Source organism: Dromaius novaehollandiae, chromosome W, assembly GCF_036370855.1.
Source record: "Dromaius novaehollandiae isolate bDroNov1 chromosome W, bDroNov1.hap1, whole genome shotgun sequence".
NCBI lineage: Eukaryota > Metazoa > Chordata > Aves > Casuariiformes > Dromaiidae > Dromaius > Dromaius novaehollandiae.
Window position 1 is genome coordinate 59,456,665 of NC_088130.1, and position 20,933 is coordinate 59,477,597.

At 63.4% G+C, this 20,933-nt stretch overlaps 4 protein-coding genes across 5 annotated transcripts; 3 read left to right on the forward strand and 1 right to left on the reverse strand.

Annotated features, from left to right (window-relative positions):
• The first annotated feature begins 3,418 nt into the window (after positions 1 to 3,418).
• On the forward strand, positions 3,419 to 4,432 carry LOC112993607 (beta-1,3-galactosyltransferase 5-like). The gene has a single exon (XM_026117392.1). The coding sequence runs from the start codon at positions 3,419 to 3,421 to the stop codon at positions 4,430 to 4,432; it is 1,014 nt and encodes a 337-aa protein (XP_025973177.1).
• Positions 4,433 to 5,297: 865 nt separating this feature from the next.
• Positions 5,298 to 9,249, reverse strand: LOC135324248 (uncharacterized). 2 transcript variants are annotated; one of them, XM_064500116.1, is made up of 8 exons: positions 8,609 to 9,249; positions 8,314 to 8,388; positions 7,896 to 7,973; positions 6,596 to 6,646; positions 6,463 to 6,498; positions 6,323 to 6,376; positions 5,953 to 6,096; positions 5,298 to 5,829 (listed from the first exon to the last, which is right to left on the reverse strand). In XM_064500116.1, exons 1-8 carry the CDS (start codon positions 8,943 to 8,945, stop codon positions 5,462 to 5,464), a joined length of 1,143 nt encoding a protein of 380 aa, XP_064356186.1. In that variant the 5' UTR covers positions 8,946 to 9,249; the 3' UTR covers positions 5,298 to 5,461. The 2 variants fall into 2 exon arrangements, with proteins under 2 accessions (XP_064356186.1, XP_064356185.1); XM_064500115.1 differs by having other exon boundaries at positions 6,596 to 6,649.
• A 791-nt stretch (positions 9,250 to 10,040) lies between these two features.
• Positions 10,041 to 14,233, forward strand: LOC112993614 (killer cell lectin-like receptor subfamily G member 1). The gene is made up of 6 exons (XM_064500978.1): positions 10,041 to 10,116; positions 10,656 to 10,766; positions 11,481 to 11,561; positions 12,320 to 12,468; positions 13,139 to 13,242; positions 13,845 to 14,233. Exons 1-6 carry the CDS (start codon positions 10,041 to 10,043, stop codon positions 14,041 to 14,043), a joined length of 720 nt encoding a protein of 239 aa, XP_064357048.1. The 3' UTR covers positions 14,044 to 14,233.
• Positions 14,234 to 17,149: 2,916 nt separating this feature from the next.
• On the forward strand, positions 17,150 to 19,971 carry LOC135324237 (B-cell differentiation antigen CD72-like). Its single transcript, XM_064500046.1, has 7 exons — positions 17,150 to 17,283; positions 17,366 to 17,461; positions 18,002 to 18,091; positions 18,395 to 18,709; positions 18,840 to 18,988; positions 19,269 to 19,366; positions 19,617 to 19,971. Exons 1-7 carry the CDS (start codon positions 17,166 to 17,168, stop codon positions 19,762 to 19,764), a joined length of 1,014 nt encoding a protein of 337 aa, XP_064356116.1. The 5' UTR covers positions 17,150 to 17,165; the 3' UTR covers positions 19,765 to 19,971.
• Positions 19,972 to 20,933: the final 962 nt, after the last annotated feature.

Consider the following 20,933-nt stretch of genomic DNA (forward strand, 5'->3'; position numbering starts at 1 on the left):
ATAGCAGCACCCAGAGCTTTCAACGTAGCTGTCCTGGGGAGGGCGGGGGGGGGGGGGGTGAAGGGCGGTGAAGCAATGCCGGGGCATGGACGGGGGTTCGCTCACCTGTACTGCCAGGGCTGAGCTACAGCCAGGGGTACGCGTGCGCTTCATCTGCATGCCCAGGGATGTGGGGCACTCTTCGAGGCCGGAAGGGAAAGGGGAACTGCTGGTGCAGTGGGGAAGCTGCAGGACTGAGCGGCAGAAGCGAGCAGCCAAAGCACGCAGCCCAAAGCATCTCTCCGGGCTGTTGCTTGGGTCACGCCACTGGTGCTGCTTCTGTCTGGGGCTGGGACCACGCTCCTGCAGGCACCCGGCACCATCTCTAGGGCACGGCACGCCTGCAGCTGCTGGAGGCAGGGGGCAGAGCAAGAAGGCTTCCTGCTTCCTATGCTGGCAGGTAAGAACATTTTATCATTTCAGCTTCTCTTGCCACTAAACACAGGGTTTCACCCTGACCCTGGGCTGGGATGGGCTGTGCGGGAAGGAGACGACTGGGAAGTGGTACAGATTTGACCTGTTTCACAGCAGGATAAAGCTGGGGAGAAATCCTCTCTGAGGCGTCCTCCCCCCAGGGGACTGCACCGGCCTCACGGGGGGTCATACGGCTGTTTTGGTGCAGGAAGGCCATGGAGAGGGCACTTGCCGTGCCTTGGCTCCCTTATCGCACGTATTGCCCAGAATCAAGGGAAAAGAGCTGTACACCATCTTCAGTGCATGGCCGTGGATCAGGAGTGGTCCCTAAACCACTAGACGGCAGCACTGAAATCCTGCTGAGGTTTGCTGGGGCTTTCGCCTCCATTTCCAGCCTGGAGAAGGCCTCCTTGTGCCCTAAAATGAATCTGGCTTCCCTCTAGGCTAGTGCATTGCTCTCCTGATGGTCAATGCCAGCCTAGACTAACTGCCGGCTGCTAGAGCCTGGGGGACTTTGGCAGGCACAGGGGTGGTTTCAGGGTGACCCCCCAGGAGCACACACTCCCGCGGCTATCTCGAGTCCCCCCCGAGCAGCACTCCTCCGCGGTTACGCCTCGGCGCGGGCCCCGCTTCCCCTTGCAGCTGCTCCTCCGGGCTGTGAGCTGAGAGCACTCCGCGGGTGGGATGCTCATGGGGCGCCTGCACGCAGGTGCTGGCAGCAGCAGCAGAGAAAAGGGGCAGGAGCCCAGCCGGGCACCCGCAGCCCCTCTGTGCACAAGCCAGGGCAGGGGGGCTGCAGGGCAGCAGTGGGGAGGGGGCTCTGTCCCCGCACGGCCCCGGGGGCTGCAGGGCCGGGCAGCTCTGCCCGGTGCCCGCTACCGGCCTCCCGCGCTGGGGGGAGCGCTGCGCCCCGGGGCATCCCCCTCCCCTGACGTCACCGGGAGCACCCTGCCCTCCCACCGCCCCGCTGTCTGATTGGTTGCGCCGCACCGCCTCCGCTTTGCTCCCTCCCATTGGGTGAGAGCGTCCAGCAGCCACGCCCCCTCCCGCGGGGCCGACCTCGCTCTGGCCACGCCTCCTCCTCGCCCCTCCCCCGCATCCCTCCCATTGGCTGCCGAGCTGTCACTCCGGCCCGGGCGGGGGCAGCGCTGCAGCTCGCTGTCTGCCCGCTGCACCCCCAATCTCCAACCCCGCTGCCACCCCTGCGCCCCGCTGCACCCTCCTCTGCACCCAGCCTCCTGCTGCACCCCAAACCCGATGCACCCTCCCGCTGCGCTTGACCCCCCCATTGCACCCCCCAAACTGCTCACCTCCACTGTCGGCTCACTCGCATGCAGCCCCCACTGCCAGCCCCCACTCACCCCTCCGCACGGCACCCAGCCCTCTCTGACCCTCCCTCCATGGCGCCCCCTCCCCACGCTCCTCCTCACTGCCTCTGCCCCTTGCACCCGGCTCCCACTGCTCTCCTCTCCCCCTCCCTGCCGCTTCCTTCCGCCTGCACCAGCCGTGCCCCTCTGCTCCTTGCACGCTCGGCACTGCACCTCCTCTCATTCCCTTCCCTCTGCTTCCCCCTCCCTGCGACCACCCCCGCACCCCACTCCCTGTGCCCAAGCGAGGGGGCAGCCCCAGAGGCACAGCCCCAGTGCAGTCCTGCTGGCTTATGCCCCTTGCATGGGGTATGTGGACTGGTCTGGCCCACTGGTGTGTGCTGCCCTCGGGCTGCGCTGAGCAGTCCTGGAGCCGCTGGGGCAGCTGTGGTGCTGCCGCTACCTGCGGGGTGCTGACAGGGGTCCTCGGCCTGTGCCCTGGGCAGGATCTCTGGGGACCCTGCAGGGTCCCCGCTGGAGATATGCTGCCCCAGGACTGAGGCAGCTGAGACTCCTCCTGCCGGGGAGCTGCCCCCTCTCCATGCAGGGGAAGAGCCTGCTCAGCTGCCCCAGTGACCCCCTGAGCCTGCCAGAGCCCGGGGTCCTCTGTGCCGGGGGACTGGGTGCCCCAGGGCTGGAGGAGGGAGGCTGCAGCCTTGGGATGCCTCTGCAGCTGCCTGGGGCCAGCTTGGCACTGGGGACCTCTTCCAACGCAAGGCAGTGCTGCCAGGGCCCTCCCGCAGAGGCTGGTGTCCAGCACATCCCAGCGACAGCCTGGAGCCACGTGGGGCCCCTCCGGTAGCAGAAATGAAGGCTCAGCACCCTGCTGCCAGGCGCGGCGTGAGCGCTGGGCACCCCCGGCTCGCAGCCCGCCTACCATGGGCATCGTGGCGGAGCGGGGAGCACGGTGGTGCAGCAGGGGAGCTCGCAGCGCTGCAGCCTCCCCTCGGCTTACGGCTCGGGGCTGTTTCCAGAGGAATCCCACCTTCCTCCCTCCGCTGGCCTTTGCTCACGCTGAACCATCGCCCTGCGAGGGCGGCTAAACCCGACGCTCTTTGCACACGATGGGCCCCCAAGCACCGAGGCTCGGGGCCAGAGCCCTTGGCCAGCGGCCAGCTGCTTTCTAAGCACTGCTGGGGGAAGCACAGAGGAGGGTTTGTCTGCCGCCGTGGGAGTGCAGGCCCTGCTCCGTGCCTTGATTTCCCCTGCCAGGATTTACGCGGCTCCTGCGAGCGCGCAGAGCCCTTGCAGCCTCGGGGGCTGGGGATCACACGCCCCGTTTCCCTGCCTGATTGCATCGTGGGACCAGCAGACACCTGCTCTGACGTCTGACCCTTCTCTCCATCTCAGGGAGCGCAGCTGGTGTGGAAGGAGATGTGGCACTGTGCTAGGTAACGGGTTTTCCTGGCCCTGCTGGGCACCCTGTTTCACCTGGCGCGCCTCCACCTGCCACCCTGTGAGCAGCCGGGCTCCAGCGTCGCTGCAGTAGCTCAGGGCCGTCCTTGGCACCGGGGAGCTGGGACAGGGCAGGTGTGTGTGGCCCCTTCCCTCAGCCCCGGCCCGGTTGACCATGCCCTTGGCCTCCCTTCATGGCCCAGATGCGCTGGTGGTGCTGGAAGAGGCTGCTCTGCGCCAGCCTCCTCCTCTTGCTCCTCCTCTGGTGCCTGCTGCTCCTCGCCAGGGACGTGCAGAAGAAGTGGCCAGTGGCTGGACGCTTCCGCCTGGCACCGCGGGGGCAGCTGCTGGCGTGGCCCGGTCTCGGAGCTGTGCAGGGTGTCGACTTCGCCTCGCTGTTTGCAGGATCCCACGCCAGCCCACGCTGCGACTGGGGGCAAGTGCTGCTCATCCTGGTGACATCCGCACCGGGCAACGTGGAGGCCCGGCACGTCATCAGGAGGACCTGGGCTGCCCAGGAGGGACAGCCCCCCAACCGGTGGCAGACGGTGTTCCTGGTGGGGCAGGCGGCTGAGGCAGAGGTGGCCCGGGGTGTCCAGAGGGAACAGCAGGAGTTTGGGGACATCCTGGTGGGGAACTACAAGGACACGTACCGCAACCTCACCCTGAAGGTCATGCACGGTTTGAAGTGGGCGTCCAAAAAGTGCCGGCCCCGCTACATCCTCAAGACGGACGACGACTGCTTCGTGAACACGGATCGCCTGCCCGCCTTCCTGGCTGAGGTCAACACGGTGAGGACCGGCCTCTACGTGGGCTCCCTGTTCTCCCAGGAGAAGCGGCAGGTCATCCGCGAGCCCTCCAGCAAGTGGTATGTGTCGCGGCAGGACTACCACCCGGATGAGTACCCGCCCTACGCCAGCGGCATCGGCTACGTCCTCTCCCTGGACGTGGCTGAGAAGATCCTGGAGGCGGCGCGGCGTGTCCGCCCCATCCCCGTTGAAGACGCCTACGTGGGCATCTTGGCGGAGGAGGCAGGAGTGCGGGCGAAAGCCAGCGCCCGCTTTGCCAAGCACAATGTGCGGTGGCGCGTCTGCAACTACCGGTACCTGATGGTGATCCACCACCTGAGCCCGCGGGAGCAGGAGGCGGCCTGGAGGAGCATGCTGCAGGCCCACAGCGCCTGCCGCGACAGCCTCGAGGTCAGCCGGTGGAAGTGACCTGCTGGTGCCCGAGTCCGGCCATGATGGTGCCACGTGGAGGATCGTTGTTGGGTGCATCACCCAGGGGCTGGCCATGGGTCCTGGTGGGCCCTGGGGCCACGTGCGGCCACAGCAGGCACAACCTCATCAGCCTTGCAAGGCGCGCACAGCATCACCCACCCTGCCAGGGCGCAGCGTGCACCTGGACAGCCCGTCCCTGCCAAGATGGGTGCAGTGCCCCACCAGTCCCTTAAGGGCTTCCACACGTCCAGTTTTCCCCAGACAGTCCCTCTCCTCCCCCAGCTCGATCGGGGCAAGCGGCCGGAGTGTGGGATGCGGCAGAAAGGGGGCAGACCCTAGATGGGCCCTGTTGTGGGTCTGTCCCCATCTGCGCAGTACTCCCACAGCCCCAGAGGGCTATGGGTCTGGCCAAGGATGCTGCAGGGCTACGCGCCGCAGGACAGCACAGAGCATCACCCCCCGCCGTGGGCTGGCACTTCTCTGGGGCAGGGTCCTCAGTCCTCCCCAGACCACCCAGCCCCATGTGGACCCACGGAGGCCAGGGTGGCCCAAGGTCTTGACTCCTTGCCAGCGCTTTCCCCTCCCTTGGGTGATGCACAGCCCTGTGCCTGCCCGCTACCGCCTCCACACGCCACAACAGCCGCACGACCCATCCTCGATGCAGGGAGCCCTGCGGCCCCTGGCCGAGCTGGAAGGCAGTGGGTGAGCGCGAGCAAGGTCAGAGGAGGCACATCTGCCCTGTGGTTTGCAGCCTAGGAGTTTCTCGGAGGCTGTAAATAGCCAAGTTCCCCTTCTGCTCATCTCAAAAGTGAGAAGGGGAATGTCCCCCTGGCGGGGGGGGGAAGAGTTGTGTGAGTGTTGCTGCTGTTACAAAAGCTATTTTTAATTTTATTAAAATCTGTCTCTTTTACAAATGCCCCAAATATCCAGGGACTCTGCTATAAAGACCGGCACAACGACTGCGTAGGGCGGCCGTCCCCCCGGGGATGTGGGCGGCCACCGCGGGCACCCAGGGGACAGCAGTGCTCACGGGGGGGTGAAGCTGGTGGCAGGGGACCCCAGAGGCTCCTCTTTGTGGCAGGGGGAGGCTTGGGGAGCGCCAGGGGAGCAGGGCACCCCAGGGAGCAGCGGGGGCCGGGGGCCGCCCTCAAAAAGGGGCGTGCGGCCGATGTAGCGGTCGAGCGGGCTGGGGAGGGTGCCGGCGTGGGCGTGCGCCTGCAGTAGCAGTTCGTGCAGCGTCTCGCCCACCTGCACCAGGTTGTCGGAGATGACGTGGAGGTGGGAGACGGTGTCACTGGCCAGGCTCTCCAGCAGCACCTGCTGCTGCTGCGACGTCTGCAGGATCTGCACCAGGAGCTGCTGCACGCTCTGGAGCAAGCCTGCGACGCCGGCGCCTGCAGCGAGACGGGGCGCAGGGTCAGCGGGAGCGAGCCCTGAGCCGGCCACCGAGGCGACAAGGCGCCAGGCTTTGCCCCGCACACAGTGTGGCTGTCTGGACGCAGGGGACGAGGACGCACCTTGCAGGCTCACGCCTGACGCCTCTTCACCTGCCGCTGTCTGCTCACTCGCAGCAGCCCTGCCAGGAGAGCCAGAGTCCCTGGCAGCCACCAGCAGCGCTTGGCTTCCTGCTCCCATCACCAGGGACGTTTCGCCGGGGGAACCTGCCAAGGCAGTTTGGCATGGAGAGAGCACAAGGGTCGCAGAGCCGCCCGCACCCTGTGCCTGTGCTGGCCTCCCCGCTGCAGCGCCAGCGTTGCCTCCGGGAGGTGCGTCCCCATGGGCAGGGAGCACAGAGCTGCCCCCCGGGCAGGGGGCCTCGTCCGAATCCCACCGCGAGCCGCAAGCCGAGCCTGCGGCACTGTGCGAGAAGCCACTGCGGACTCTTACCAGCCTTTTGTTCAGCGATTTCCTGCTTCAGGGGCGGGAAGGTGGCGTGGAAGTCTGCAACGAGGGCAAACGCAGCATATGAGCGGGCACGACCATCTCCCATCCCGGGCGCGCGAGCACGGTGCAGGCGCGGTACTCACCGAGGAGGGGAAGGGGAGCGAACGGGTGGCCAGCGTCTGCAACGAGAACCGTATCAGAATCGCAGGCATCACAGCCCTCTGCTCACGGGGCTGAGGGAGCTTACTGGGCCAAGCAGGGCAAAAAAAGCCTTACGTGGTACGGGAGAGGGAGTGGGGGACACTCCAGCTACTTGGTCCAGACGAGCTGCTGGGAGAGAGCAGAGGGGAGAGATGTGCGGTCTGACGGGAGCTGTGAGGGAGCCCAGCCAGCCCAGGGTCTGCCTCGCCTGCCACGGCCAGCCCCGCAGCCCGACATGCCCTAGCCACAGCTCCACAGCGCCCTGACGGCCCTCAAAGCATTTTACAAGCTAGATACAAAAGCAGGAGTCACTCACCCACCACTGCAATGCAGCCACCTCTGGGGTGGAAGGCAGCAGCTGTTTAGCAGCGCACAGCAACGCTACACAACAGATTAGGACAGGAGTGAAGGAGAATCCCACATCCACTTGAAACTGCAGGGGGAATTTATGGAGACAGAATGTAATTATCCAGTACGGAAGCTGGCCATGACGCCGGGGTTCACTCCCTGGCGTTAGCGAGGGGGGAGGCAGAGGGACGTGAAGCAGCCAGGGCTTTCCCAAAGACTCCTGTGGTGCCGTGCCCTGGGATCAGGGCCAACCGGAGATATAACCCTTCTGATCTTGTTTGCTCGTGCTTGCAGGGAGATGTTTAACCAGTTTCTGCCCTGGAGGCCTAATCCTTGCCAGCTAGCAAGCAGGCTCGGGGGAACGGCATCCGCTTCTTTCACCTGCCTAGACAGATCAGACCCAGGGATGTACCCTGGATCACATTGGTGGCAAACCTCCCAAGCACTCGTCTGGGTGTGTGGGCAGCGAGGGAGGCGCAGGATCTGTGCCTGGGTATGCTGCAGGGCAGGGGAGCTCCGGGGCACATGCACTCTGCGCTCTGGCCCTCATACTCTCTCCAAACTAAGTTTTATGGTGTTGCTGAGGAGGGGGAGGGAGCCAGGACCTGCTAAAGTGAAGAGGAGTCACATGCCTGCATTGCTGCACAGCCAGAAGAGCCCCCTGGACTGGATCAGGGCTGCTGTCCCCTAGAGGCCTTGAGCCCCATCACCTGCCCCCGACCAGCCAGCAATTTTCCCTGTGCCCGAGGCTGGGTCAGAGCTGCAGACCCCTCCTTCCCCATCCCACTCTTCCCCATCCCTTCACACCCTGGGGCTGGTTTGGAGTCAAAGCCTCTGGAGGGAGAAGTCCCAACATCCCCGTTCTGTGTCCAGGAGCATCCCTGCCTAGGGACCACGCTGTAGCTGGTCCCTCCTGGGAGAAGGGCCCCTCACTCCTTAAGCTTGTCACGTTCCCATCATGCCAGAGCGGGCTTGGGCTGGAGTCGTGGCCATGCAGCCCGGCGCGGCAGGGCAGACCAGTACTTACGGCTCGCAGGCTCGTCCTTCGCGCACTGCGGCGGCGGGGACAGCGGTGTGCCCAGGGCATCTGCACAGGTGACATGCTCTGCAGAAGAGACAGCAAGGGAGGTGCCACAGGAAGAAAAGACCTTCAGGAGCAAAGATGAGGGGTCCCAGCCACCCTGGGGTACAAGAGCCAGACTGCCCCGGACAAAGCGCCACAGGGACAGGTCCCGGGCCCGAACCAGGGAGCACAACAAGTTGCTGCCCAGCGCAGCACTGCAAGCCGGCGGTCAACAAGAGGCAAACAGGAACAACCCAGGGAGGGGCATAGCTGTCCGCACCCTCCCCTCCAGGCCCCCAAAATCACGTTAGCCCCTCTGAAATGTAAACATCGCGCCACAGCCAGGACAGACCCCACTTCAGCCACCCTAGCCCATGGGTACCTTGCAGCTCGGGTGAGGATGGAGAGCGGTCCTCGAGGGGTGGCCCACGCTTCCTGGGAGGCAACTTCACCCGGTCTAGGAAGAGAGAAGGGGATCAGGCAAGGAGCAGGAACGGGCACCGAGCCGGCAGTGCGGAGCAAGCTCTTAGTGAGGAGCAGCTCTACTCCAGCCCGGCACACTGGCAAGGCGAGGACTGGGGGTGCAGAGCCCGTGCCGAGCGGCCCCACGAGCCCAGCCGCGTGCTCTCCTTCCGCCCCCGAAGGCTCGCCGCCCCGTTCAGAGGGCTGCGACCCACCTGGCAGCCGCCTCTCGCCGAAAACGGGCCGCCCGGCCGCCTTCCAGATGGTCTTCATGGCGCGGTAGTGCGGGGGCACGCGTGGCGAGTGGCGGCCGGCCTGCCGGCGCGTCTCCCGCTCCGAGTAGAAGGCCTGCTTGAGCGCCTTCCACTTGGAGCGGCACTGGGTCACGCTGCGGCTGTAGCCGGCCGCCGCCAGCCCCCGGGAGATGTCCCGCCACAGCGCCTCGTTGGGCCGCGACGTGGAGGCCATGAGCAGGGCCACCTCGCCGCAGCCGCCCACCAGCGCCAGCAGGCAGCGGATCTCCGCCTGCGTCCAGGCGCGCCCTCGGGGCATGGGGCCGCCGGCGCCCCGGCGGGCACGGCAGCGCGGCGCGGCGCGGGCGGCCGCCGGCGGCAGCTCGGCCGCGGGCGGGCGGCGCGGCAGGGCCGGGCCGGGCGCAGCCCCGCGGCCGCGGCGTGCGCTGCCCGGGGCGCACCGGGAGCGGCGCCGGGAGCCGCCGCGCCGCGCCGCGCCGGGAGCTGCAGCGGGAGCCGCGCCGGGAGCGCCCCGAGCCGCGCCGCGCCGCGCTGCACCGCACCGCACCGCACCGCGCCGGGCGCCGCACCGAGCATGTGCGACTCGCAGCGCCGGGAAGGAGCCGCTGGGAAACGTAGTCCCGGCCGCGGCAGCCCCCTGCCCCGCGCCGGCTGCCGGCTCCCGCCCCTCGGCCCCGGGCGCGGAGCCCCGGGGCAGAGCCCGCCCCCGGGGGGGGGTTTGGGGTCTCGGGCCCCCCCCCCCCCAGTCCCTGCAGGCACAAGCGGGGTGCAGGGGGGTGAGCGCGGAGCAGCCCGCAGGCCCTTCGGGGAAGGGAAGGAACAGGCAGCCGCGGGCTTTCCAGGGCTCACACAGCTGCAGCCCAATGCAAAAAAGGCAGCAGAAACCACATTTGAGCAAGCGCCTCACTGCCGCTTTGCTGCCCCTGAGCACGCAGAGTTTGGGGACGAGGACAGGGCCCATGCCCTGCTCCTCTGGGTAGTGCAGATCCCCCCGTTCCCGCGGCAGATCTGCTGAGCACGCGAAGAGCCAGGACATGGCACCCCAAGGCCTCCGACCTGCCGTGGGCCAGCAACCGGGCGGGGAGGAGCAGAGCCACGCTGTCTCCTGCCCCATGAACCTGGGAACGGGCTGGTGATGGGATGATGTGCGATGCCCAGCATGCCGCAGCAGCAGGGTGGTGTGGGCTGCGCAAGCAGGACTGCTGGGTTCCCTCGTGCTGGGATCTCCTGGGTGCTGGCCTTGCCCGGGGCTCCCCCTCGCCGGGGAGCTGGCAGCTCCCTGAGGGCTGTGGCCTGGCTGGTGTCTCTGGGGACGCTGCCAGGAAGTGACACTTTCCATTTCGTGTAACACCCAGCTGCCGAAGGGGGCAGGGAGGGGGTTGCTGCTTCGCTGATGGAGTGCACGGCGAGAGACCGAGGAATGGAAGACAGGGTCACCTACGCTGATCTGCGCTTCCCCCCCACGCCAGGTAATGGCATGCTGGTGACCCCCTGCCCCGCTCGCCCTCGTAGCACCTGCATATCTCCCCACTGCTTCCCCTTGCCCTCCTGCAGCTTGCTCTTCTCTGCAGGGTCATTTTCCCCCAGCAGCACTCCCACCCCACTCACTCTTTCCAAATATCCCCTCCTGCCAAACAGCTCCTCTCCAGCCGCCTGGCAGACTGTGTGCTCTGGGGGTGATGGGCAGGAGGGGGTCAAGGGCAGGGGACACTCACCGCACACCAGATGCGTGGCACAGGCACTCCTGCTCCCCCATGCCAAGTGCCATCTGCAGAGGGACACCTTCTAGCAGGGTTTGGGTGCTGCAACTGGGCTTTCCCTCCAGCCCACGCCACTGCCGCAGTTTTCCTGGGGGACGTCATCTGGAGGAGACCGATGTCTGTGTAGCTGGAGGCTCCCCAGATGCCCTCCTGAGAGCTGCCCAGGGTGCACAGACCTTCCCTGGCCTGAGGGGTCCCTGCTGCTCTCCCGCAGAGCCCTCAGGACCCAGCTTATCTCTCTCTCTCAGCTCCTCAGCAGACGAAGCAGCTGCCCTGGCGCTGTGCAGCCCTCAGCCTGGCTCTCCTTTGCCTACTGCTTGTGCTGGCACAAATTGTCCTCATTGGCTTGAGCATCCACTGTGAGTACCTGCTTACGTCCAGGCACCGCCAGTGCCACGCCAGCTGCTCACGTGGTGCTAGGGCTCACCGCAGCCGGCGCTGGGGGCTTGGGGTCGGCCTTGGCACAGGGCAGTCCGTGCTGTATGTGTGCCAGACAGGGACAGAGCTGCTGGGCTGCCGAGGGGGCAGCTGCCCTGACCCCACTCCAGGCGCAAGCAGAGCCTGAACCTGCCCCTCTGGGTACTGTGTGGGGAGCTGGGCCTTCCTGTTAGGAGCTGAGGGTGTTGCATGCTTCTGGGCTCAGGGGCAAGAAGCAAAATTGGTAAGGCGAGGAGCAGGTCCCAGGCCTGCCTGTCTGGAGCACCTGCAGCAGGGACGAGTGAAAGGCAGGGAGGGAGGAAAGCGTGGGCTCAGGAAGGGCCCTGGGGCATCCCGCTCCATCACCTGGCAATGAGATGAAGACAGGACCGAGAGCAGCGAGACTGAAACTGAGAGAAAGAAGCACTTTCCACAAAACTCTGTCATGTGATGGGCTCAGAAGCACTGAAAAAGCTACAAGGGCATCAGCCAGCTTGTCTGGCTTAAAGCGGGGGAGCTTTCCACTGCAGGCTGGCCATGGCTCTTGTGGGGTTCCCAGTCATGGGAGTGTGCACTGGGTGCTGCTGGGAGCAAAAGCCCAGGACTGGAGCCTGCAGGCTGGCTGGCAGGGACAGTCCTGTGCTCTTGGTCTGTAGTTTTAGGGCAACTGGCAGGCTGCATCCATGATCCCTGGAGCACAGAGGAGACCGTCAGCTATGGGCAAGGGACTGTGCAAGGTAGGAGAGCGTGGTGGGCTTCTGGGCAAGGTTTGGAGAGGATCTGGCAAGCCCTTACAAGGGGCAGGATGTGACCCTACTCCCTGCTGAAGAGATGGCTCCCTCCAGACAATGCCCCATCCCAGGCTCACTCCATCCTTGCTGCTTGGCCTCTGGCTCATGGCCTGCAGAGCTGCCCCGGTGTTGCTGAATGTGCTGCATTGCCGGGACCTGTTTGGCAGAGAGAACCCCAGGGCAGCTCAGCCTTGCCTCAACCCAGCACCAGCACTGGGCAAGCTGCAGGGTTATTGCTGCTATGAGTGTCTGTGAGCCAGACGGCGTCAGATGCTCTCTTTAGACTGGCCTCCAGTAAAACTGAAATCCTGGTTGTGTTCCCAGCACTTTGCAAATGTAGGGGATCCTTGTATCGTTCCACTGAACCTGGACCTCCTTTCCCTTACCCACCTCCCTTGTGCCAGCCTCTTCATATAATCGACCCACCTCCCCTGGGGCTCCCGCCAGAGTCCCACGGGGCTGGAGATGGGATATAGGACCTGGGCCTCAGGAGGAAGACACAAGTGTAGGGGTCCTCTCCACGGGGCAGTTGCAGGAGAGTGCTAGGTTGGTTGTACAACCCAGTGCTGTGGCTCCCTGGCTGCCCTTTTTGCACCCTGCTGCAGTAGCACTGAGCCCAGCCTGGGAGCTGGTGGGAGCTCCTGGCAGCTCCTCCATCCCTGCTGCTTCTGGAGCTGTAGGCAGGATGCTTTTCTGGTGTGCAGGGCGATGCCAGTTCTGCCCAGCCGGCTGGCTCTGGGACGCAGGGCACTGCTACTACTTCTCTTCTGCCAAAAAGACCTGGGAGCAAAGCAAAGAGGACTGCTGCTCCAGAGAGGCACAGCTGGTCACCATCCGAGCCAACGCCACCCTGGTGAGTGCACACCCAGCCTGGCTTGTCTAACCTGCCCATGGGCATCAGGCTGTGCTGACGACCACCTCTACCAAATTGTGCATTCTGCCTAGTTGTCCTCACCTTCTTGGGAAGGCAGGACAGCAAGGGCCAAGCAATGCCTCGGCTTGGCTTTACTGCAGCGATGGTGTCCAATCTCCACTGCTCTGGCCTATGTGCCAAGACCACAGCCCAGCGTTCAGCCGGAGAGCTGGTGATGCTCTGCCCACACTGTATAGCTCTCATTGCATATCACGCAGCTGGAGCTGTGTCTGAAGGGTCAGGCAGGGTGTCCTCCGATGCGCCGACCTCTCATTTCTCCTGGCCTGGCACACATGAGCCCTACAGCAGCAGGCTCTGCCATGCAGCCTGCCCCCAGCCGTGCTCACTCATGAAAGAGAGCTGTGCCCAGCTCCATGCTGCTCCAGCCCTCCTGCCCGGCTGCTGCGCGTTCCCGTGTGCAGCATGACCGCCCCTCCAAGAGGGCACATGCGTTTGTTCACAGGTGCAGGCATGCAGTTGTGTGAACTCCTGCTGGTGTGGGGGGTACGTGGTCATGTCTGTCCGTCAGACTGTCTGCGTGTGATGTGCATGTGCCTGCGCTGGCCTGTTGGCCCTTCGGGGAGCTCACGCTTGTCTCCTCGTGTGCCAGGCGTTCCTGGCACGCATGTCCGACATGGATGTGTTCCACGTGGGGCTGAAGCGCGACAGCTCCCGGGCTGACTGGAAGTGGCTGGATGGCACCGCGCTGAAGGGGTGAGGCTTTCAGCTTGCCCCCCAGCCAGGGCTGCTGAACGTCCCATCCCATCCAGTATTCACACCTTGGGGACAAGCAAGTTCTGGATGAGAGGCTGGGGCATCCCCCAAGAGCAGATTTCCAGCATGAGGCCCTGGGGGCTCTCCTAGGTGCAGCTGGTGCTGAGCCCTGTCAGTAGGGGCCCAGGGTGCTGCATGCAGGATGGGCAGGGACAGGTTGAGAACAGATGGGGATGGGTACCCTGACTGGGGAACGATGGCAGAGGGGCACTGCTCCATGGTGAGGGTTGGCTTTGCCCCCATGGCATCTCTGCGCAGTCTCCATTCCCTTGGCAGAGGAGGAGCTGATCAGCCTGCCCTATCCCATCTCACCCCATTCCATCTCACCCCAATCTGTCTCGCCCCCACCCCTCTCACCCCCAATCTCTCTTGTCCCATCCCATCTTGCCCCATCCTGTCTCACCCAAACCCATCTCCTCCCATCCTGTCTCGTCCCCACCCCGTCTCGCTCCATCCCGTCTCGCTCCATCCCGTCTCGCCCCATCCCATCTCGCCCCACCATGTCTCGCCCCACCCCATCTCACCCCACTCTCTCCACGCAGGCTCTTCCCAATCCAGCGTTTCACCAGCTCTTTCCTGGCCTGCGGGAGGGTGTCTGGCTCAGGGCTGTCTGGAGGCCTGTGTGGGGAAGCCCACAGCTGGATCTGTGAGAAGACCGCTGCCACCCTGCAGTGGGTCCACTCCACACCCCCCACCTTCCTCTGGGGGAACACCACCTACACCTGCGCGAGGCCCGGGTGACCCGGGCCCAGGTCCTGCAGGGACCTCCACCTTGGCCACCCTGGCAGTGCAGGGACACCGCCGCTGCTGTCGCACCCTGTCTGACTCGACCTCCCATCCGCTGGCATCCCGGATCGCAGTCTCCTAAAGCAGAGCTCTTCTTCCCCCACAGCCCAGATCTGTGCACTGTGGCAATAAACTCTGGCATGTGGATGCTGTAGCTGTCTTTGAGGGAGGGCATCAGGGCGGGGGGGAGGTGCTGTCATCGCAGAGCCATGGCACCTGCTGCTGGGGGTTGATATGTCACCAGGGAAAGCAGCCAAGAGGTGCCTCTCTGCAGGTCCTTTGCCTCCCCAGTCCCAGCAGAGGGTTTGGGCTGCGCTGCAGCTTGTGTCCTGGTGCCTGCACAGTCTGTGGAGGTGGCAGTGAATGCACTCACTTCACTGCAGGACTGGGTGCTTGTCGCGACCCGAAAGGAGTCGTTTAGGACGACCTCCCTCCCCTTGGGACCAACGACCAAGTTCGTGATGCTCTTGGACTGAATTAAGGTGAAACAACACCAGCCAACCAGTTTTATGATTTATTGACGCAAAAGACAAGGCACGTGGCTAGGAACGATAACTTAATGGCGATTACTTCAACTAGATAAATGAGTCCCATGCTGCACGTTTTGAACGGATCTTATAAACATTCATCAAGAAGGGGGAGGGAGAGAGAGAAATATCACCACCCGTGGATCCAGTGGCATCCCGTTGGTCCTCTTCACCCTGGATGTCTTGGAAAAGTTCGGAGCCAAATCAAGGCAAATTAAATAAATAAGTTGTAATGATGTGCATGCGGTAATGACAGCTCGAGCTGGGTGCCTCCGAAGAGGGACCCCGAACAAAGAAATCCCTGGGCAATTATAACTTTCTCTCCACCCCTCACGCAGTAGTTCGGACCAATAGTAATATTCAGATCTGGGGTCTCCTGCTCCTGGTTGGGTCTCATCGCTGTCCCTAGGCAGGCTGTTTATCTTTATTGTTGCAGTTTCTGCTGACAGATGTGTCTTCGTTCCTTGGGTCCTACCGTTGTCTCTCAAGGTCCTGATGAGGAGGTGGTAATTCCAGCAATTAACACTGCCGCAGCAGTGAAAATAGGTGTTATGTCCCAAGGTCCTGACGAGGGGAGATAGTCCAGACCCCCGTAATTAACACTGTCGCAGCAGTGAGAGGGAGCTTTGTTTCCCAGGGTCCTGGCACCCAAGCAGGCCTTATTTCAAAGCCTTGACATCCTCCCTGTCGGAGTGTGAGGCACAGGAACGCAAACTGCTTGTAACTCCCTTATCCTTCCAGCCTACACCAGCTCCGGGGCCCTTTCTCACTGAACTAGGTGTACAGCCTAAGGCTTCAGCAAATTTAGCTGCTCATGCTAAGCAAGTTTTATAGGAGTTGCGCTAAGTGGCAAGAATTTACAGTCCAAGTCGCAAAGTCTCTGCCCGATCGTGGTCTGCTTCAGCGCAGGCTCCAGGTGGCTGCAGAGAGACCATTTTGGGGTCGCAGCAGCTCAGTCTTGTTTCCACTGGGAACAGATGGTTTGCGCAGGGTTATGGTTTCCTTCAAAGTCTGCAACGTGCACAGCAAGGCTTACATCTTATGTACTGAGAAATGTTTAAGGCAAAAGATAACTCATCTGTCTGCCACAGTGCTGTGTGAGAGCCTAAAAGCCCTGCTCAGTGCCAGGGGCTATCATTGGTTTGATATTGGCCACCTGAGTCGTGCCAGCAGCATGCAGCTCTTGCACGGCCATCCCTTGGTGCTCCTCCTGCCGTATGCGGAGGATCACAGCCTGGCTCTTGCCCTGGTGGGCAGTAGGACAGGGACGGTGAAGAGCAGAGGAAGCCTGGTTCCTGCAGCAGGCAGGTGCATGGGTGGAGGGAGGACGCAGGGCCCAGGCCAGTTGGGGACAGCTGCCTTTCCTGCAGAGCCACCCCACGCACCGCCTTTGCCTCGCACTCCTGCTCATGCGTGCTCACATGAACACTGCCGAGTCGTCCTCTCTTCAGCCCCCTCTGGCCCCATAGATCAAACCCTGCACTGCTTCTCACCAAACCTGCTGGTCAGTCCCTTTGTGGGTGCCCCCTTTGTGTCACCCAAGATGTGATGAGCCAGAGACCCCACTGCTCTGCTCCCTCCAAGAACGGCTGCTGCACGGTGGTCTTGTGGCCAAGGATTCTTTCCAATGGTCACTAACTTGTGGGGGACTATAAAAAAGCACGGACTCAAGGTGCAGCACGACCACAAGCAACTTGTACTTTTTACTCACTCATAGGTTAATCTCAGCCTAATTCTCTATAGCCAGGCACTAAATACTATACTACGTATTATACTACGTGTGCTTCGGGTTTGCAGTCAAGTTGCTGTCTTAGGAAATTCAATCCTTGATGCCCTATCTGTCACAGAGGAATAGTGCTGCAGGTGTCCCTTCACACCTGGTGGTGATCCTGTGGTCGGGACCCAGAGCACGGTCCAGCCTCGCACAAGCTGGTGTTGATCTTCTATAGTCTCCTCACTGTTCTTCCCCAGTGACAGTAGCTTAAACCAATCACAAGCCTAAGGATCTTTTACTTGATCGTGTCTCATCATTTCCTTGCTGTATTCCTGTTTCTCACTTTTCTCACTACTGTCACAGGGTTCTACCAGCTTTGAGGGGTTTTGCAGTGCCATTTCCTTCCTTATTACTATTGTCACCTAGCTCTGCAGTGTGGGGCTGCAGACACCCCAGGAGATTGCCAGCTGATACATCCTGCTGTGATAGGATGTATAGTGCCCTGTGCTGTCCCTGAGGCCTGCTCTTGCCTGCAGGCTCGTGACACTGTACAGAATGGATCCACTGTGGCCAGTAAGCACTGGGGCTGGGGTGTCCTCATGGACTGGGAAAGCAGATGACCATCCTTCTTCACTGCACTGTAGGGCTGGGACCCTGTAGGATGGAGGACAGTTAGCTCCTCCTACAGCAACAGCTGCCCCAAAGTAATCTATATTTCGCAGATAACATGAGCACTTCTGCTTTCCTGCAAAGCAAGAAGTTGCTCCACCCCAATTGTCGCAGCCACAAATCTTCCACCAGATCTCAGCAGAGCAGAGAAGTAGAAAGTCCCTGATATGGAGCTGCTCGGGACACAGCCAGCTGTCCACATGGCCCAGAGTGTGGTTTACGCTGACCTGAGGTTTGCCAAGGTGCCCGCGGGACGCAGCACGCCCTGCCAAGCGCTGGAGGCAGGTGAGATTCCCCGGGAGCCCCAAAGCTGCCGCCCCAGGCTCGGGCCCCACAGACTCACCCACTCTACCCCGCCTGACCACAGCCCTGTGCGAGGACGAGGCGGAGAGCCCCTACGAGAACGTGGAGCCAGCGCAGGCACCCGTGGGTCAGGACAGGCAGGGGTCCCAGCCCAGCCCAGGTGAGTGCCCACCCGGGGCCCAGGACACCCTGCAGAGACCCAGCATGGGGTGAGGGGGGTGATGGGTGCTCCTGCTCCCACCCCGCAGGGATGAAGGGCAGGAGGCTGGGAGGCTGGTGGTGGAGAGGGCCGTGGGAACTGTGCTTGGCGGTGGCAGCACGTGGAGCTGGGGTCCCAGCACGCCAGGTCATGCTTCTCGGCAGCGGTGCGGTTGGGGCTGCACCAGCTGGGCCAGCGGGACGGCAGGGCGCAGGCAGCAGCACGTCGTGTTCACGGATGGGAGCACGTCCCACTGCGTCAGCACATGCTTTTGGCCCCACAACCCTGGGGAGCCGAGGCACCGAGGCCCACATCCCATCTGGTCCCCACGTGGGCTCCCACCATGTCCCCACAGCTCCCCAGCAGCTGCCAGCCCTGGCTCCGGGCAGCAGGGCTGGGGGCCGCGTGGGGTTTCCAGGCTCACGGCTCTCTGCGGGGACGCCGGAGGTGGCAGCGGGGCCGGCAGGGGTGGCTGATCCGGCGGCCGGTCATGTGTTGCAGGGCGCTGGCGCCGGCTGCGGTCCGTCCCCGTGGGGCTGCTGGCAGCCTGCCTGCTGCTGCTGGCCGTTGCCATCGCCCTGGGGCTGTGCTGTGAGTAGGGGCTGCTCCGGGCACTGCCAGGACCAAGGGGCGGCTGGGCAGCGTGGGGCAGGGGGCAGCGGGGCACGGGGCGGCGGGTGAGTGGCAGGAAGGAGGGATGGAGAGCAGGGCCATGAGCCGGGGGGAAGGAGCCGTGTGGCTGGGGCACGCGCTCTGTGGTCGCGGGCAGCTCAGGGCAGTGCCCGGGGGACTCCCCTCTGCCGTGCCCACACTGTCCCCCGCGTGGGGCCGGTGCCAGCATGTCCTGCCCGGACGTCCCGGCCCCGTCCCACGTCTCCCCCCACCTGTCCCCAGACTGGCAGGTCACCCGCAAGCTGCAGGACACCTCCCGCGCGCACACGGCCGAGCACGGCCGCCTCTCGCAGCAGGTGAGCCTGCAGGAGCAGAGCCTGCAGCAGACGCGGCTGGAGCTGGCGCAGGCCAAAGCGGAGCTGCAGCGCGCGTGGCTGGAGGGCAACAGCAGCGGGCAGGAGCTGGAGCGCTGCAACACGGAGCTGGAGCATGTCCTGGGGACCCTGAGGTGGACGGAGAGGGAGCTGCAGGATGTGCAGGGGAAGCTCAGTGCCAGTGAGAGCACCGTGAGCAGCCTGCGCGCCTGTGTGAATACAGGTAGGGCTGTGGTGGGCCAGGACAGGGAGCGGCATCTTTTGGGGAGATGCTGGGGACGTTCCCGGGCCAGGCTGGGAGCTCCCAGGCCCCCGTGGCCAGGAGCGCCCCTGAGTGCTGCCCGTGCCCCCAGACTGCTGCCCCTCGGGCTGGATGCTGTTCAAGGGCAAGTGCCTCTTCATCTCAGTGGAGAAGAAGACCTGGTGGGACAGCAAAAGCGACTGTGAAAGTAAAACCTCTCTGCTCCTGGTGCAGGACCCCTGGGAGTCGTGGACACTGCCGGTATGGAGAGAGGGGGGCTGTGGCTGCCCCGGTGGGTGGTGGCGAATGCCGGGGCTTTGCAGAGCCCTGGGGGGTGGGAGGCAGTGGCAGGCGCTGGGTGGGCGCAGGCCCCCAGGGCTGCGAGAGGCTGCTGGGGCAGCCCCACTGCCTGCTGCCATGAGCTCTGGCTCCCCATCCTGGCTGGTGGCAGGGCAGGAGCAGGGCTTGGCCCTGCTGCTCCCGGGCGCCCAGGCTGCTGCTGGGCAATGGGGCAGGTGGTCAGCAGCTTCTCTCCCCTCAGGATTTTGTGGCAGCGCCAGGTGCCCAGTACTGGGTAGGCGCGATATATCCAGAGTGGAAAAGGCCATTTGTGTGGGTGGACAAGAAGACATCTAAAACGTAAGCATAGCAGTCCTGGCTGCTTGGACCTGCCCTAGAGCTCTTCTACCTTCCTCCACCATGAGGAAGAAGTGCCAGTCGCTGCTTCTGGCAATGGGGCCAACGCTTGGGCATTGGCACTACATTGGACTTTCCGTCCAGGCTGCGGTGGCCTCGGGCTTCAGCTGCATGGGCAGCACAGCAGGGCTGGGAGCAGGGTGGGAGCATGGGACACTGTCCCTGCACCTTTGATATGCCCCTTCCCTTCTAGGATGCCCTATTACTTTGTCTGTGGAAAAGCACACTCCGGGAAAATACAGAGTTACTTCTGCTCAGAGAAACTCCCGTGGATCTGCGAGCAGGCCCCAGAGATGAGCAGCGCATCCGACACCCTGTTTCCTCTCCTGGCCAAGGGGTGATTGCAACTCCCCAGCCCCTCATTGCAGGACCTGGGAACAGGATCTCTGGCTGCACTGAGGAGACACCCTCACCCGTGCTGCAATGCAAGCATCCATGCTGCACCTTGCCTCAACCATGTTGCAAAGCTCTGAGGAGACAGTTTGGGAAAAAGTCTGTATTTTAAAGCAAGACTTTTGGAAAACAATTGGCATTTCCCTCTCTCACACTCATGCCAGCACTTATACCCCCTAACACCTGCCCTCCAGCGCCCAGACGTGTGTGCCCACGTGCCCTGGCCAGCACGGCTCACAGCACCCCAGGGGCAGGGGACACCAGTAGTGAGCCCTGCTCATGTTTGCTGCATTTGTCTGAGACTGTCGACTGTGTGCTGGTTGAGATGTGCCTTTTGCACCTTTTTAGAGTTGAGGATGATGGTGCCATTTGTGTCCCCAACCTGTCCCCCTCTGGGAGTGCTCTGGACTGCCTGGGTGCCCCTCGCCTCCTGTGCTGACTGTCAGCAGTTCCTGTCCTGTCCTTTCTCCTCCCACTGTCACCTCCCCATGGCTGCAGCCTGTCCCTTGGTAGAGGCTGGGCCTTGCTCTCCCAGTCAGTGTGCTTGAAGAAGGTGCAGGTAGCAGTGCCATAAGCACGTGGCACTGTTTTTTCTTGTGCCATCTCCACCGCTCCCCACTTTCCCACCTTGGGAAGCTTTGCCTGACAGCCTTGCCTGAGCTCCTCACAGCATTGCTGTCTCCGCTGTGGCCTGGGAACAGCCCAAGGCTGGGTGCACAGCCCGACAGGGCTGATGTGGTTGCACGGCAGAGTCAGCGGGGCCCAGCCCTGGCTGTGGTCCAAAGGCAGCCCCCAGTCCAGAGATGCAGACTGGAGCTATGTGGCAGCTTAAGAGGTGCTCGGGGCCCAGCCATGAGCACAGGGATGGAGCAGGGGGCTTTTGAGATGCGAGGATGGTGGTGCTGGGTTGGCTGTGTGTGCCCGGGGTCATGGCGCATGAAAGCAGGACTGGGGCAGAAGAAAGGGGGAGCAGCAACCCTCTGCTTCTCCTGGTCAGGTGGGAGAGCACTGGGGGACCCCGAGAGCATGGGGCAAAAGGGAGGTGCAGTGGGAGCCCTGAGACCACAGGGGAGGTGGGGATGCAGTGCAGAGCCTTGAGATCATGGGGGAAATGGGG

Bases quoted from the DNA above. Each gene is read 5' to 3' on its own strand.
- LOC112993607 (XM_026117392.1), top strand. From the start codon at position 3,419: ATGCGCTGGTGGTGCTGGAAGAGGCTGCTCTGCGCCAGCCTCCTCCTC.
- LOC135324248 (XM_064500115.1), bottom strand. From the start codon at position 8,945: ATGCCCCGAGGGCGCGCCTGGACGCAGGCGGAGATCCGCTGCCTGCTG. The intron at 6,650-7,895 runs GTAAGTACTGGT...GCTCTCTCCCAG, and splicing joins GAAGGACGAGCCTGCGAGCC to CAGCTCGTCTGGACCAAGTA. The intron at 6,499-6,595 runs GTAAGGCTTTTT...TTCTCGTTGCAG, and splicing joins CACTCCCTCTCCCGTACCAC to ACGCTGGCCACCCGTTCGCT.
- LOC112993614 (XM_064500978.1), top strand. From the start codon at position 10,041: ATGGAGTGCACGGCGAGAGACCGAGGAATGGAAGACAGGGTCACCTAC. The intron at 10,767-11,480 runs GTGAGTACCTGC...CTTGGTCTGTAG, and splicing joins CATTGGCTTGAGCATCCACT to TTTTAGGGCAACTGGCAGGC. The intron at 11,562-12,319 runs GTAGGAGAGCGT...TCTGGTGTGCAG, and splicing joins TGGGCAAGGGACTGTGCAAG to GGCGATGCCAGTTCTGCCCA.
- LOC135324237 (XM_064500046.1), top strand. From the start codon at position 17,166: ATGGAGCTGCTCGGGACACAGCCAGCTGTCCACATGGCCCAGAGTGTG. The intron at 18,092-18,394 runs GTGAGTAGGGGC...ACCTGTCCCCAG, and splicing joins CATCGCCCTGGGGCTGTGCT to ACTGGCAGGTCACCCGCAAG. The intron at 18,710-18,839 runs GTAGGGCTGTGG...CCGTGCCCCCAG, and splicing joins GCGCGCCTGTGTGAATACAG to ACTGCTGCCCCTCGGGCTGG.